The 17,009-nt window shown below is 45.3% G+C and overlaps 1 protein-coding gene across 1 annotated transcript in view; it reads left to right on the forward strand.

The window, feature by feature from the left end:
* The first annotated feature begins 238 nt into the window (after window positions 1–238).
* LOC121877437 overlaps window positions 239–17,009 on the forward strand; it is a 26,495-nt gene continuing 9,724 nt past the window's right edge. Inside the window, exons 1-4 of the mRNA XM_042383201.1 lie at window positions 239–259; window positions 1,261–1,282; window positions 1,473–1,628; window positions 15,538–15,653. Coding sequence (XP_042239135.1) covers window positions 239–259; window positions 1,261–1,282; window positions 1,473–1,628; window positions 15,538–15,653 — 315 coding nt within the window. The remainder of the gene's footprint in view (window positions 260–1,260; window positions 1,283–1,472; window positions 1,629–15,537; window positions 15,654–17,009) is intronic.

Here is a 17,009-nt window from a genome sequence, read left to right on the forward strand (position 1 = left end):
CAAACAGACAGAAAGAGAGAGAGAGAGAGAGAGAGAGAGAATAACAGGTCCAGCACCGCCAGAAGACCTTGTTAGGGGCCACCTCCCTGATCATCCCTGACCCTCCCTTAACCTCCCTGACCTCCCTGATCCTCCCTGACTTCTCTGACCTCCCTGATTCTCCCTTACTCTCCCTGACCATCCCTGATCCTCCCTGACCTTCCCTAGTAACACCTACAACAACAGCCGCTACAGCAGGATGTCAGCATCTTCCAGCCCTGTATGTAGATTTTATCCACTAGACATTACGGAGCCTTATTACCAGCACTCACTGATTTTAATTAAGGTAATATGTAAATGAGATGAATACACTCTGGATACATTACTTTCACGCTTGTACACCCACAACCCACCACCCAACCACCCTCACCACCACACCACCCCCACCCACCCACCCACACCCACCCACCCACACCCACCTCACCCACCCACCCCACCCACCCACCCCCACCTCCCCCACCCCTCACCCTGTCATTAATTTTATATATTTTTTAATTGTCTATAATTTATCATTATGTTGAATTTATTCTTGTTTTTATCTTTTATGAAATCGTTTATATTTATTATTTCAAGTGCTGGGGTCAGGGGAGGGGTCAGCTGGGGTCAGAGGAGGGAGTCAGCTGGGGTCAGGAGGAGGGGCCAGCTTGAGTCAGGGGGTGTCAGCGGGGTCAGAGGAGGGGTCAGCTGGAGTCAATGAAGGAGTCAGCTTGTTAGGGGTCAGGAGAGGAGGTCAGCTGGGGTCAGGAGAGGGGCAGAGGAGGAGGTCACGCCTGCTAGTGTCGCCCAAACCTTCTTTACTCAATACACGACCTTGCCTCCTCTGTCTCTCTCTCTCAGACCTTATCCAACTTCCATCAAGTGTACCTCTTAAGTAGGTAGACCATTTCATGTAACTTTACATATATATATTTTTTTAAGTTCAATTACGTAAAACAAATTTCCTTGTTCTCGTCCAACACTTCTCGTAATCATTCTTGTATGAAAGAAGAAAACAAGAAAAATCAATCCAAAGAAATAAATAAAGAAACAAAGAAGAATAAATAAAAGTTAATTGAGAAGCCAAAGTCAACCTGCAGACCAACTTTGGTCCCTGAGACTAAGAATTTAAGGAAACAGATTAAACTTTCTCGGGAGGATCGTGTCCCGGGGTAGTTAAGTCTCCCCCTGTTGTTTACACGCGACATTGACGTTTTCTCTAGATCTTCATGTCACTCTCCTCAGCCTTTTGATTTCCTCTACACAAGTAAAGACTGTCTGCTCATCATCTCTGAGCGTGTTGTTGTGTAGAGATGATCTGAGTTAATGACAGGACTGTGATTGTCTCTCATTTCTTGTATAAATTAATGTACTTGATAGCACTCCTATGTGACCTAACCTGAGTCTGCCAGCCTTATGTACATGACCTTTGACCTATGTTGTGTCTTCTCCGGCAGATATTGACCTTAACGACCCTGAGGTTCAGAAGGCAGCGACCAAGATCCAGGCGGGGTTCCGTGGCATGAAGTCCCGCAAAGAGGTGAAGGACCAGCAACACCCGGGCGCTGATGACCAGGATGATGAGATCGCTGCTATTGACCTTACCGACCCTGGTAAGTGACCTGACCTGACCTCATCTGGTTTTTATATTGAAATTAATACATGTAGAGGTATTTGTTATTCATTAATGAGGTTCCTTATCATAATGTAAGCTAAAATTGTACCGGAAATGAGGGTTATGTGTGAGAGACTTTTAAACACAATGTAAATGGAGGTTGTAGTTAGTGAACCAAACGTAGAAAGAAGTATTAAGTGGCCGCCAGACTATTGTGTTATTGGTGTAGGAAGTGACCAATCGAGAAGTAAGTGTTGATGGAGTCATGGAAGGTCAAGAGGGAAGGTCTTTAAGATGATCAAGACTTTTAACATAGCCATACTGTTAAGATGATGTCACCAGTCCTAATAGGTCTAGGCCTCTCAGGATTAGGCCTAATTCTAATAACTTCCAATCTTAATGGATATAAATCTGATTGAGTAAAATATAAGGTCTTAAATCTTAGTGGATCCAAGTTGTAAAGGACCCCAATCGTGATGGTATGGTTGGGGTCTGTTAGGGAGTGAGGGCCCATTTGGCTGGTACGGTTGGGCCCTCCATTATGTTGATGGGGTCACCTCGCTCCCTCACCTCACTTTACCGTCAAGAAAGTCTCCAGCACTGAGATTTACACCACACTTTACCACCACACACTTTACACCTTATCACCACACACTCTGCTCCATCACCACCACACACTCTACACCACACACTTTACACCACCACACTCTACACCACCACACTCTTCACCCACCACACATCTTGAGTGCTCTAAGACGATGAATGAAGCTGTTGGCTGATAGAACACGTAGTAATGACCTGACGTTTATAGAAGGAACAAAATATAAGTCATATTTTTTCTTGATTTTCTTAATTTTCTTCACACTTTAAGCAGTACGAGAGGGAGGGAGGGAGGGGGGGAACTAGTGGCGCTGTGGTTGATGCTAGGGAGAGCGGTAATGGTGTAGCAGGTCGCTCCACTAAGCCTTTAACTGCTCCTTACTGTCCCTTTAACCTCTTAGTGGAGTGTAATGTTGCTTTTATTTCCCTACACTGATTTACCACCAGGGGAAATATATATTTTTTTCCCCTGGTGCATAAGTGGAGAGGGAAAAAGAGAGAAAGGGTGAGGAAAAAAAGAGGGAGGGAAAATAGAGAGGAAAATTAGAAGGAAAAATGAAAGACGGAAAAAGAGGAAAAAAAAAGAGTGAAGGCAAAAGGAGAGGAAAAATGCGAGTGGGAAAAAAGAGGTAGAAAAGAGAGGGAAAAAAGAAACACATATTTAAAATAATTATAAAATGTTCCTTTCTCACATCTATCGCGTACCATCAATTTCCTCATCTTCACTGAGGAAAACTGAGGAAAATATGACCAGAATTTTGTGGTTTGTGGGAGCTGTTAAGAGCAGACCTGTTGAACGGTGATTAATAACCCTGGCACCTGAAGTAACAAACTCCACAACAACAACTACAACAACAACAACAACAACTACAACAACAACAACAATAAAAACAACAACAACTACAACAACAACAATAAAAACAACAATAAATATACCAAAATTTTTTTTAGCGGGTTTCAGTGGAGTCAAGAGCCTCTGTACACACACACACACACACAAACACACACACACACACACACACACACACACACACGCACACACACACTTTTTTATTTACTTAATCATTTATTATTCCTCTGTGTGACCATCCGTTTGAACCTTACCTGAACCCTTTGGTGACGATGGTTTAAGCTGTGATATATATTCCTTCAGTCAGCTAGCAAAATCGTCGACTCTTCCCCTCCTGTTCACCAACCACACACAGGTAGCAACATGGCGTCACCACCAACCACACAAAGGTAGCAACATGGCGTCACCACCAACCACACACAGGTAGCAACATGGCGTCACCACCAACCACACAAAGGTAGCAACATGGCGTCACCACCAACCACACACAGGTAGCAACATGGCGTCACCACAACACACAGGTAGCAACATGGCGTCACCACAACACACAGGTAGCAACATGGCGTCACCAACACACACAGGTAGCAACATAGCGTCATTATTCAGCTCGGGTAATGTTATGTAGGTCAGGTTTGCGTCACAACACCCACAACAAAGTCAAAATTGGTCCCAAATTCGCCGCAGAAGACCACTGTGCCCAGTTGTCGGTAGTTGGGGGGAAAATTGGGATAATCTCGCCTAATTACACTCTGGTTTTACCCCGTAATCCGGACAACTTCTGAGAAAACTGTGTAGGTCTGTCTGGCCGGATCCTTTGATTACAGGGGACGACACTGTCTCTTGGGGGGTCACTGTACCATGCTGAGAGGTCACTGTACCATGCTGAGAGGTCACTGTACCATGCTGAGAGGTCACTGTACCCTGCTGAGAGGTCACTGTACCATGCTGAGAGGTCACTGTACCATGCTGAGAGGTCACTGTACCATGCTGAGAGGTCACTGTACCATGCTGAGAGGTCACTGTACCATGCTGAGAGGTCACTGTACCATGCTGAGAGGTCACTGTACCATGCTGAGAGGTCACTGTACCCTGCTGAGAGGTCACTGTACCCTGCTGAGAGGTCACTGTACCCTGCTGAGAGGTCACTGTACCCAGCTGAGAGGTCACTGTACCCTGCTGAGAGGTCACTGTACCATGCTGAGAGGTCACTGTACCATGCTGAGAGGTCACTGTACCCTGTTGAGAGGTCACTGTACCATGCTGAGAGGTCACTGTACCATGCTGAGAGGTCACTGTACCATGCTGAGAGGTCACTGTACCATGCTGAGAGGTCACTGTACCCAGCTGAGAGGTCACTGTACCCTGTTGAGAGGTCACTGTTGCGTTTTATCAATTAAATATTATGTTGCCAAAGAGATTAAAAGGTTAGGTTAGGTTAGGTTAGGTTAGGTTAGGTTGCATTACTCCCTAACAACCAGTGTGTTTGTCTGAAGTGACCTGGTTACTAGGAGCACAGGTACTAGCAACACTGACAGTAGTAACTAATAACAATATTTATTTTAGGATTCATCTGAAGTACATCACCCGATCTTGTTGTCTGTTATAGTACACAGGTATATAACATATGTATCCCTCACGCTGTATATTACTGTACACTAACGTCATTGGTGTTTCATGTGTTCGTTATAACTGTTACAGGTAACCAAGAACAATGTTGTTCGTTATAAGTTTTACAGGTAACTTATTACTGTTTTTGCTCGTTATGATGTTCACAGACAACCAGTGATAATAATATTAGGTGTCTGATGTGTTCGTTCCAATGTTTACAGATAACCAGTAATGATGTTAGGAGACACTCAGAGGTACGTGTGTGTGTGTTGCGAGTGTTGTGTGGCGTGTGTTGTGTTGTGCTGTTGACTGCTACACGTCTGACTCTGCCACCACACTGACCACCACCACCCAGACTTACCTGACTGTGGTGGTCAGGTCACTGCACTAGGGGACAAAACATTATTAACACGCCCAATACCACGAGTCCAGACCCAGCATGTCAGCACCGGCGTGTTGTGGAGGAGACCCTTACCTGTGTGTGTGTGTGTGTGTCTGTAAGAGGCTTTGCACCCTCCTACCTACACACGCACACACTCGTTCCTGTTACTTCACTTTTGTGTATATATGTGTGTGTCTGTGTGTGTGTGTGTGTACGTTTGCTTGTACGTGTGAGTGTGTGTGTGTGTGTGCTTGTTTACGTGTGTACACTAACTACCACACTGCATGCAAATATTATACTTTGTTCAAAGGTAAAAACATTTTTAAACTTTGAACAAAACAAATCTGCCGGAAAATCACCAGTTTTTGTGAATGTAAAATATGCAGATATGTTCACTTTGATCTGTAATGACACTCAGTTGCACAGTTTGTGTTGTTTGACTCTTGCAGTGTGTTGCACATTTTGCACCTCAATCTCTCTTGTTGATACAGGGAGACCGTCTCGATGATCTTGTTCTATTCTTGTACTGATCTAGTTTTGGTACTGCATCAAGCTTGATATAGTCCAGTACGGTACTTGTCTTATACCAGAACTTAATCTACTCTTATATTTACTTTATTTTGATCTTGTCTTGATCTTGTTCCGGTCCGATAATAATCTTGTTCTGTTCTCGTACTTGTTCTACTCCTGTACTGACGTTGTTCAGATCTCCTTTAATAATGTATAATCCACCGCCACACTTGACCCCAACACAGTGCCTGGCCTGGCGGGGAGCACAATGACTCGGTACTCTGTTAGTGTACCGAGACTTGCCGCTACCTGAGATGCTTGTTGAGTGGTGGTCCTCAGTGAAGGTGAATATATTATGTTTAAGATTGGTCAATGTCACCAATCAGAAACTTCTAAATGACACACTAGACATAATGATAAGAGCACTATGGAGTATGTTATGATAAAGGTTCACTAACAAGACCACATAAGTCACACGAACACATACGTATCTCCTAAGTAGCACATATCAAAGTAGCACACAAGGCTCAAAAAGTCACTCAGACGATAGAGGAAAAATACACAAAGATCAGTCAGTCGTAAAGTAGTAGAGACGGACACAGAGAGGAGGAGAGCACAGGGTAACACTGAGGTGAAGAAGGTTGAGTGGAAGGGTAAAGGGTGGATGGAAGGGTAAAGGGTGGATGGAAGGGTAAAGGGTGAATGGAAGGGAGTTGTAGGGGTAAAAAAGGCTACCGTGGCTTAACACAGCTTGTCTGATGGTGAGAGGATTGTTCTAGAGTCGTCAGCAGCAGCAGTAGCACCCCGCCCGGCAGCTGCAGCACAGGAGGAGGCGGCGAAGGTTTGGGTTTCCTTTGTAAGACCGACACTGCCACGAAAGCAGCCCACAGCCCACTACCCGAGAAGCAGGTGGACAGGGCTTGGGACGTCACATTTCAAGTACTTAATTGACTGATAGTGAAGTCTTCTGCCTTGAGAGCACAGTGATATAGAGGGGGGGGGGGGCGCCACGGATGACTGGCGCCCGTGTGTCGGTAATGTTTTTCCTCACCAGAATATGATGGCGAGACGTGACGCAACCCTAACCTAACCTAACCTAACCTAACCCCTCTGGTAGCTGTGTGTGTGTGTGTGTGTGTGTGTGTCACTTGGGAGGCCAGAGTGATTAATGTGAGGATAAATCTCTCAAGACTCCAGAAGATATGGTACAATACTTCGGTTTTTGTGGAATAACAGTCGTCTGGGATTTTTTTTGTGGGGTGAGAGAGAGAGAGAGAGAGAGAGAGAGAGAGGTTGGGGGCTGTGTGGGAGGCTGGATGTTTTGGTGTGGGAGTTGAGAGGTAGTAGTGTTGGAGGTTGGGGGTAATAGTGGGAGTTAGGAGGTAGAAATGGTGAGGTGGGGGGTGGGGGCTAGTAACCAGGTAGGAGGCGAGAAAGAGAATCTTCCTCTCTTGACGTCAGATAGAAGCAGCGAGGCGTCACGGCAGCTCCTAAGATCTTGGGATTTTCACTTTGCGAGGAACTTGTATAGAGGTCGACGAGCCGGAGAGATGGTGGCCCCTCCACCTCCTTCCCTCACCCACCCCCTCACCTCACCCCTCAGCACTCACCCCTCACCCCCCGCTGGCTTAGTTAAGGCTCTTGGGGGACCAGTACCCTGTGATTTCTTCTGTGTGGAGTAGTGCAGATATTGGACACAGAGGATTGGGGGTCTGTCCATGCCACACTGGACGGGGCCCACTGGCTTGGCGGTAGGATCACGAAGAAAGGAGAATGAGACAGACAGACAGATATTTCGACAGACATGCACATAGAAAGGCATTTAGACAGACAGACAAACAAAGAGACTTTAAAATCAGGATATGGTGTAACGAGGATTAATGCAGAGAGAAGCAGCAAACAGCCGCCCACCACCACAAAGGTTGGCCCTACCACTCCGCCCAGAGGTTGGCCCCACCACGCCGCACAGAGGTTTGCCCCACCACGCCGCCCAGAGGTTGGCCCTACCACGCCGCCCAGGGGTTCAGATCAACACCGTGAGGAGGAGGAGGACCTAAGCTGAACACTTGTTAACTGAATTCTGGTTGGTTGACTGAACACAGCCAACAGAGTATAGATCGATTCTGATTGGCCCACGCTTGTCGCTACACCATTATTTTTTTTCTCTTCCAATCAACGTTTACTTTTGAGGATAATGTTGCCGTGGGACGAGTAGGACCCCAGGACCTCAGGACCCCAGGACCCCCCGACACCCTGAGTTGACTTACCACAGGGTGTTCACTGGGAGACACTGGTGATGTCTGTTGAGAGTACCAACACAGAAGATGTTCACAGCCACAGTAGTGAACATAGCGTCTCAGTGTAATGTTATCTGATGTTAAGTGAACGTATCAAGACACAGCACAGTCTCAGTGGAGTTGTGTTGACATTTCTCGGCGGTTATTTTTGTGTTTTAGTTGAAGTGAACCAAGTAGGAGTTTTTTACGTTTTCACTTTTAATCATCGTAAGAAGCGTTGGGACTCTGTAATCAAGCTGGAAGGAGGAGGAGGAGGAGTTGGAGGAGGAGGAGGAAGAGGAGGAGAAGAAGAGGAAGAAGCAAAAGGAGGTAGGGGTGACGGCAGCAGAAGGTAGGAGAATGTGTGGCAGAGTATGGAAGCTGAACCCATTGTTGTCCTCACCTATTCTCTCTCTTCTCTGTTTTTGTCTCTTTCTGTCTCTTTCTGTCCCACTCGAGATTGTGAAAATGTGTGTGATTGTGTTTGTTTTTCTTCCGTGTGGGGGTGGGGGAGGTCCTAAGTGAATTAAGTTAGGAGGGATGAGGAGGAAGTGAGGAGGTGAGTGACGGGTGAGGAAGGAGGAGGTGAGGAAGTTGAGTGACGAGTAGTGATGAGTGAGATGTGAGTGACGGGTGTGAGGCAGTCTGGGGAGATGATCATTTGAGGGGAGGCAGGTAGGGGGGGGAGGGGGAGGGAGGGGAAGGAGGAGGGAAAGAGGAGGGAGGGGAGGAGGAGGACCATTTAAACGATGCCGTGTTTGAATACCTCGTTTGCCCCTCGGCCGTGTGTGTGTGTGTGTGTGTGTGTGTGTGTGTGTGTGTGTGTGTGTGTGTGTGTGTGTGTGTGTGTGTGTACTATCAGCCTATCAACAACCACTACCACCACTACTACTACTACCACCACCACAGGAGGTCAGCTTTAAGGCATCAGTCTTAGGCCGGAAATTGACTGCCACCGTGTCCGGATTACCAGCCCTGTGTCCGGATTAGCCCTGTGTCCGGATTACCACCAGCCCTGTGTCCGGATTACCAGCCCTGTGTCCGGATTACCAGCCCTGTGTCCGGATTACTAGCCCTGTCCGGATTACCAGCCCTGTGTATTACCAGCCCTGTGTCCGGATTACTACCAGCCTGTGTCCGGATTACCAGCCCTGTGTCCGGATTACCAGCCCCAGTTACCAGTGTCCGGATTGTGTCCGGATTACCAGCCCTGTGTCCGGATTACAGCCCTGTGTCCGGATTACCAGCCCTGTGTCCGGATTACAGCCCTGTGTCCGGATTACCAGCCCTGTGTCCGGATTACCAGCCCCCAGCCCTGTGTCCGGATGTCCGGATTCCAAGCCCTGTGTCTGAATCTCCAGCCCCGTGTTTAATGTAATTTGGAAAACACTATCAAGGTAGAGTCTTTGGGCTATTTGGCGGCCATTTGTCCGTGTGTAAGTGAGGTTGTTTCTGACTGTACGATTTTTTGTTGTTTGTTTATATGTCTTTGTTTACGAGGTATATTATTGTCTGTGTCTGTCTGTTATTTTATGTCTGTAGAAGAAAGACACCATAAGTCGAGTCTCTTCCTGGTATAATATTTAACCTGAGTGGTGGTGGTGCCGGCGGAGGTTTGAGCTGCATCCAATTTATCAAGAGAATGCTCCCCCTCTCTCACCCTCTGTGGTCTTAGATTGATGGACTCCCCCCACCGCCTGATGAATGGACTCGTCTTTATTTACCACGAGCGATACCCTTCACTCTGGTAGCCATTATACATCACTCTTCTCCTGACCGCCTGCCGATAATGTACCCCAGGGGTGAGCTATCGGTAAGGACTTCTTTTTTTCCCCCGAAGCCTTATATCGTTTGAACTTTGGGAACTATTGCTAGGAATATTATCGTTGAACTAGAAGCTATTATTGAAGTCTTGTAAAATTAAGAGTGTTGGTCTGGGAGTTGTTGTTGAATATTACAAATATAATTATCGTCGGAATCCTTGGAGTTATCGTTATGGAAACTACACACACACACACACACACACACACACACACACACACACACACACACACACACACACACACACACACACACACACACACACAATCAATACCCCCAAGTGTTAAAGATGGATGTGTTCATTATCTCTGTTGCTTGTTGTTGACGCCAGCTGTTGTCTGCCCTGTCACGGCTCCTCATGACAGTCTGCTGGGCGGTGTTTTGTGACTCTTAATGGATCACTTTTGTGGCTCTTAATGGATCACTTTTGTGGCTCTTAATGGATCGCTTTTGTGGCTCTTAATGGCTGTGTTTTATGGCTCTTAGCGGCTGTGTTTTATAACTCTTAGCAGCTGTGTTTTATGACTCTTAATGGAACACTTTTGTGGCTCCTCGTGGCAGGTTTGGAGGGGTGTGTTTTATGGCTCTTAAAGGCTCGCTCTGTCTGATGGCTCTTGATAGCTCACTTTTATTGCTCCGTACATTGAGGTTAAAGACTAAAGTTTAATTGCTCACTTTGTAAAGTTAAAGCCTGACTTATGTTGTTCTGTGGCGACTTTCCTGACTGACTATAATGGCGAGGAAGTCAGCAGAGTTAATTCCTCATTATGGCAACTGTAAAGGTACATTTAATGGCTCTGTGTTGCCATTATGGAAGAATACTGGGTGTTTATGGGAGGAAGTGGGAGTTGTGAGTTATGAGGCCTTGGGTTGTGTTGGGGGTTATAATGACGTATATCTTAATTGTCGTTCTTTGTGTTAAATTAATTGAAATCTGTTAACTATTAAATTACCTCAAGACCATTTAACCATTTAACCATTTAACCATTTACTCGTTGGTATTTTAATTCAATTCTCTATGACAACTGAAGGTAATCTCATTAACTTCTTTAAAAGGTTATTGACTGGGTATAAATCATGTTTGTATTTTGTCTATTCCAGGTACACTAATGAGCGAGTCTAAAACAACACAGTTACCCCCTGATTAATTTAACCCCAGCTAAAAGAAAATGGAAATTAATATTATAGAAAATGGGAAATAATTTATCATACTATAGACAGAATTAAGTGAAGGTTTTTTATCTAATATTTGGGGATTTATTTATATATATTTTTATAATAAATGTATAGGATGATTAATTTTATTTTACAGGTAATGTCTGTTAATTACTGTTTACCAGGTGTTGTATCTTAAGTATAGGCTACTGTAGACGGCAGGAAGTGTGTTATTGTCCTCCTCACCTGTTGATGTTTACCTGTGATGTGTGTTGATAGTTATGTACCTCCATGTGTGTTAATTATTTCTGACAGAGGTGATGCATCCTCTCCCCGGGCGCCCCAGTGATGCAGAGAAGTAAGATGTGTTACAGTAATTACTCTTCTCTCTCTCTCTCTCAACTTGGCCATCGTCACCTCTGTTCTCTATCATCTTACACCCTCACTATAGGTCTACTACCAACATTTTCGTCATGTTCCCCTCCTACACCCTGTCCCCGTCCGTCCGCTTCTCACACTCCGGGCCCATCCTATTTTTGACCCCACACCCAGGCCTCAATCCTCCCTCCACGGGCCGCGGGCAGTGTCCCCAACCCTCCCTCCACGGGCTGCAGGCCGTGTCCCCAACCCTCCCTCCACGGGCTGCAGGCCGTGTCCCCAACCCTCCCTCCACGGGCTGCAGGCCGTGTCCCCAATCCTCCCTCCACGGGCTGCAGGCCGTGTCCCCAATCCTCCCTCCACGGGCTGCAGGCCGTGTCCCCAACCCTCCCTCCACGGGCTGCAGGCCGTGTCCCCAATCCTCCCTCCACGGGCTGCAGGCCGTGTCCCCAACCCTCCCTCCACGGGCTGCAGGCCGTGTCCCCAATCCTCCCTCCACGGGCTGCAGGCCGTGTCCCCAACCCTCCCTCCACGGGCTGCAGGCCGTGTCCCCAATCCTCCCTCCACGGGCTGCAGGCCGTGTCCCCAACCCTCCCTCCACGGCACTTCTCAGAAACAGTGTATTGGTCCCTGACAACTCCCAGAGGCTGACTAGAAACTTCACTGAGTTCCAAGACTTGCGGGAGGCGCCTCTGACCTAGGAAACTTAACTGCAATCGACACGGAAGTTAGCTGTAATCGGCATTCATGAAAGCGAACAGCGCCGCGGAACTTAGCTGTAATCAAGCATACTCGACAGCTGACAGTGCTCCTGGAAGCAATTCGGGGCGCTAAAATGGACTCGTTGATCATTGAAGGGCGCGCCCCGTCAACCTAAAATAGCGATTTGAAGTAGTTCCCTTAGTTCCATGAGGACTCCGGGAAGCGACGCAAAATGGTTCCGTAAGAGGTCTGGAAAGCGACTTAAAGCTGTTCCACAGCTCCATGGGATCTCTGGAAAGCGAATTAAACTAGTACCTTGAGAGCTCTGGTGCCGAGGCCGACTGTCAACGAGATGAATGACGACACACATTCCCGCACTACAAAACACGACCTTTCTGGGCCTCAGAAAACTCCATTACAAAGACTGAAAACGCGACTTTGGAGGTCCTGGAAACACAGAAAACGACCGGAAATGACTTTGACGCGAGCTGAAAAATGACCCGGAAGTGAGTTAGAAGCCCTTTAAAAGTCATCTGGAAATCCTTTGAAGCTCGTATAAGCCACCTGGAAAGCTTTGTAAGCTATGAAAAGCCCTTGGAAGCCCACTCAAGCCACTTGGAAGTTCCTTGGAAGGCCACTGAAGCTCTTAGAAGTGGCCTGGGGGCCTCTAAAGCCTCTGTGAGCCGCCTGGAAATCCTCGAGAGTCCATAGATTCCACCTAGAATCCCCTGAAAGCCCTTGAACACCCTTATAGGCCTTCAAAAATAAACTTAAATCACTACGAAGACAACTGAAGGGCCCTGGAAGCCTCTAACAACGAGCTGTAGGCGTCTGGAGCGACCAGCTGAGCCCTGGAGTGTAATGAGTCAGCGGACCACGTAATGGACTCGTCTTGTGACTTACCTTCCTGACGCCCTGACCCCCCAGCGTGTAATGTAGCAGCTAGGGTCACCACTACCACTACCTGGGTCACCACCACTCTGGGTCACCACCACTCACCTTCACCACCACTCTGGGTCACCACCACTCGCCTTCACCACCCTACTTACAAACTTTCATAAATCATCTCATTTCGTCTCTTCTCCCAGTCCTCTTGACTTCCTTCATAATATTACTCTTTCATTTCTTCCCTGGAATTAGAACTTTTCCTTTTACCTGTTTCCTCAATTAATATATTATTCATGATGTCTTAAAAGTAAATACAATGTCTTAAAGTTAGTTAAGTATTCATTATATAAGACCATATATGTCTTCAGGTGCAGTAAGCATTATACATGTCTTAACTATAATTTAAGGTTTGTTATATAATTGATATATATGTCTTATAAGGTAACTATGATGTCTTAAGGTAATTATGATGTCTTAGTTATAATTATGTCTGTTTTTAATTACTTACCATGTCTTCATGTTAGTAATTATTCATGAAATTTAACGCATTAGACTCTCATTTGAATTCCTGTCCTCTCATCATTCTTTTTCTTATTCGGGTTTATCCTTCCTCCTCCTCTTCTCGTTCTTTTTCCTCTCTGTTTTCTCCTCATTATCCCTTTATCTAGTAGTTCCTCTGTTATCATTGGTTTTCCTTGTTCCCAGTCCATGGTCGTGTGGGATGGATGGCCGAGGTTTGTGTCAGTGCTTCGTGGTAGTCTCTCTCTCTCTCTCTCTCTCTCTCTCTCTCTCTCTCTCTCTCTCTTCATTCAAGCATCTTTTATTTTATCCTCCCGATTCTTCTTCTTCTTTTATTTACCTTTCTCTATCTCTCCTCTTTTCTTCCTCTCTTCCTTCTCCTCTTCTTCAACTTCCTCCATCTATCCTCCTGTCTTCCTCCTCCTGTCATTCTTCACACTGCAGACTCCAGGACCTTTCACCTTCACCTCCTCTTTCATCATCTATCTCCCCTTCTCTCATTCTTTAACCAGTTTTATTCTCTTTGTCACCTATTCTCTCTTCCTCATTCTTATCTGCTGTAACTCACTCTGGGATTAATATTCTCTTGACGTCTACACAGATTCTCCCACTCCTTTCCTTCATTTCCTTATTCCTTCCTTTACTTTTCACTCTCCTTCCTTCCTTCCTTCACTCTTCTCCAAAGGACCTGCTATTTCCTTCTTCCTTCCCTTATTCCTTCCCTCATTCTTGAACTTATTATTTTCTTCTCATTTCCTTCCTTCCTTCCTTCAGTACAGCTCACCGTAGGATTGTAAACATACTTTCCTTTTACGCTTTTCAGTCTTGAAGGTTAGGCCAGACACCTAACCCCCAACCCCAAAACCTAACCTAACCTAACCTAACCTAACCTAACCCTAAAGGAAACACTGCCCAACCAGCCTTATAGCATGATGGCATGAGCCTTTTTTAAACTACATCATAACTACAAGTCATCAACACTAATACTCCATCTCATCTAAACTTGAGCATTATTATTGTACTGGCACACGCACATGTAAGCTTGGACACTGTGTTGTTCATCTCGCTTCTTGTGAGGGTCTTATCAGAGGTTGAGATAGATAGATAGATAGATAGATAGATAGATAGATAGATTGATTGATAGAGAGTTAGATAGATAAATATTCATTATATGTATATAGACAGTGTACAGTAGGTATGTCAACGATATACACTTATATAAACAGTGTAGGTATACAAACAATGTACATAACGGTGTATACAACGTACTGTACATAGGCAGGACAGGTAGACGGTTCGAGTGTAGTAAATAGTAGGTGTGTGTGTGTGTGTGTGTGTGTGTGTGTGTGTGTGTGTGTGTGTGTGTGTGTGTGTGTGTGTGTGTGTGTGTGTGTGTGTGTGGTGTGTGTGTGTGTGTAAAAGAAGACCTACATAGCGTGTCTGTAAAATTAAAAGTCAGTGTTTTTGTCAGCTTACTGTAGACACGGGGCCAAAAAAAAAAATTCAGGTGTTAGGATATAAATCTATAACTGTTCTCAACACACACACACACACACACACACACACACACACACACACACACACACACACACCCTCTGGTAAGACCCTTAAAACAGCCTCGTCCTGTAGATATCTTCTCTTGGTAACATATTGACTTACTCGCTATATAAACTGTCCTGTGAACCTGTAGAGTCGACCTGTTGTTTTATTTGAGTAAGTAGCACGAGTAATAGTGTGGCCAGCACCTTTCCTGGCGTGTAAAGTACATCCTTCAAACACCATCACCAATATCTACCTTAGTTACCCCTCAACACTCTAGTTTTCTTTGATTTTCTCCGATTTTTTGTTTTCATTAATGCCTAGTTCAGTTTACTCCTAAATAAACTGTAATAGCTTAGTTAAAATTTCTCTTATTTCTTCAGTATTAATCTGTCTCAACACCCCTGGCCCTCCCGATTGTACAAGAGAAGAAATTTAACGAAAACAAAAGAGAAAAAATATTAACATTACAATTCCCATTTTCTTCAACAGTCTCAGCCATGTCGGTGAACTAAATTACACCAGGAAGTTCAATATCCTTATTATAAATTTACATCACATTGTAACACCAAGAACCAGTTAAGTTTATTGTCTGTCTGTCTGTCTGTCTGTCCGTCCCATTAATACTTACTTTGTGGTGGCGAGTGACCCTGTTTGACCTCGGGATGACCTCTTACAGAGTTAGCGGACGCGGCGCTGAAGATCCAGGCTGGGTTCAGAGGTGCCAAGGCTCGCAAGGACAAGATCAAGAAGGAGGAAGCAGAACTGAACCAGAAGTTGGGTAACCTTAACACGGTGAGTGGTAACGTCAAGTACTTCCGTGTCTTGTAGTGGTGGCTCAGTGGTTGGGTGATTGATTGGTTGGTTGGTTCATTGATTGAGTAGTTGGTTGGTTGGTTGATTGATTGGTTGGTTGGTTGGTTCATTGATTGAGTAGTTGGTTGGTTGGTTGGTTGATTGGTTGGTTGGTTGATTGGTTGAGTATTTGATTTGTTGTTGCAGCAGTTGACTCATTGGTCGATTAGTTAGTTTATTGACTAATCCCAGGTACTGTGTAACCGTAACGCGTCCACGCACACACACACACAGGACAACAGTAGTGAACATCTGCAACAGGAGATAAATGTTCAGTATAAATTCAATAATGGTTGTGCGTTCCGTTCACTTCAGGAATTGTTTGTACAGCCATTGAGGTAAGCTGAGCCGCTCACCTGGGGCTCCACACCTTCAAACTTTCGGAAGGTGAACAAATTCTCGTAAGTGAGATAGAAATGGATACCTGACTGTTTGACTTACGATAAAACATAAGAATAATGTCCTAAAATGGCTTCAAAATTACACTGAGACTCTACGTTAACTACATATGATCACTTATCACCAATTAGGAGACGAATTTAACGTACTCGTATACAGAATGTTTTGGATACTATTCTGCATTACTATTAACTTTATCGTAAGTCGGGTACCTAATCTTACGAGTGTTTGAGAATGCTGAGCCAAACGCTAAATATATTAAATTTCTTGTTACAAATAACTTGAGGGAACTAGTGTTGTGAAGCGCTCTTGGCCAGGTTTTATTCCTTGGAGTTTATACTGCAATATTCTGCCTCCGTCTTACTGCCTGACTGAGCTGAGGTTAGGTTAAGTTAGGTTAGGTTAGGTTAATGGTAGGTTAAGGTAAGGTTAATGGTAGGTTAAGGTAAGGTTAATGGTAGGTTAAGGTAAGGTTAATGGTAGGTTAAGGTAAGGTTAATGGTAGGTTAAGATAAGGTTAATGGTAAGTTTAGGTAAGGTTAAGGCAGGGTTTAGGTAAGGTTAATGCAGGGTTTAGGTAAGGTTAATGCAGGGTTTAGGTAAGGTTAATGGTAGGTTAAGGTAAGGTTAATGGTAGGTTAAGGTAAGGTTAATGGTAGGTTAAGGTAAGGTTAATGGTAAGTTTAGGTAAGGTTAAGGCAGGTCAGATATCCCGTGTCGTGTTGTTCTCTGCTTTGATGTGACAACTTTAATAAGGAGAGTGTTTGTGTAGCCGTGTTGTGCTGCCTCCCTAGTGCTGACACCACCATCCTCCTGTCCTCCTCCTCCTGCTCCTACTCCTTCTCCTACCACTCCTCATACTACTCCTTCTCCTTCTCTTACTCCTTCTCTATCTCC

The sequence above is a fragment of the Homarus americanus genome, unplaced genomic scaffold, assembly GCF_018991925.1.
Source record: "Homarus americanus isolate GMGI-L3 unplaced genomic scaffold, GMGI_Hamer_2.0 scaffold367, whole genome shotgun sequence".
Taxonomy (NCBI): Eukaryota; Metazoa; Arthropoda; class Malacostraca; order Decapoda; family Nephropidae; genus Homarus; species Homarus americanus.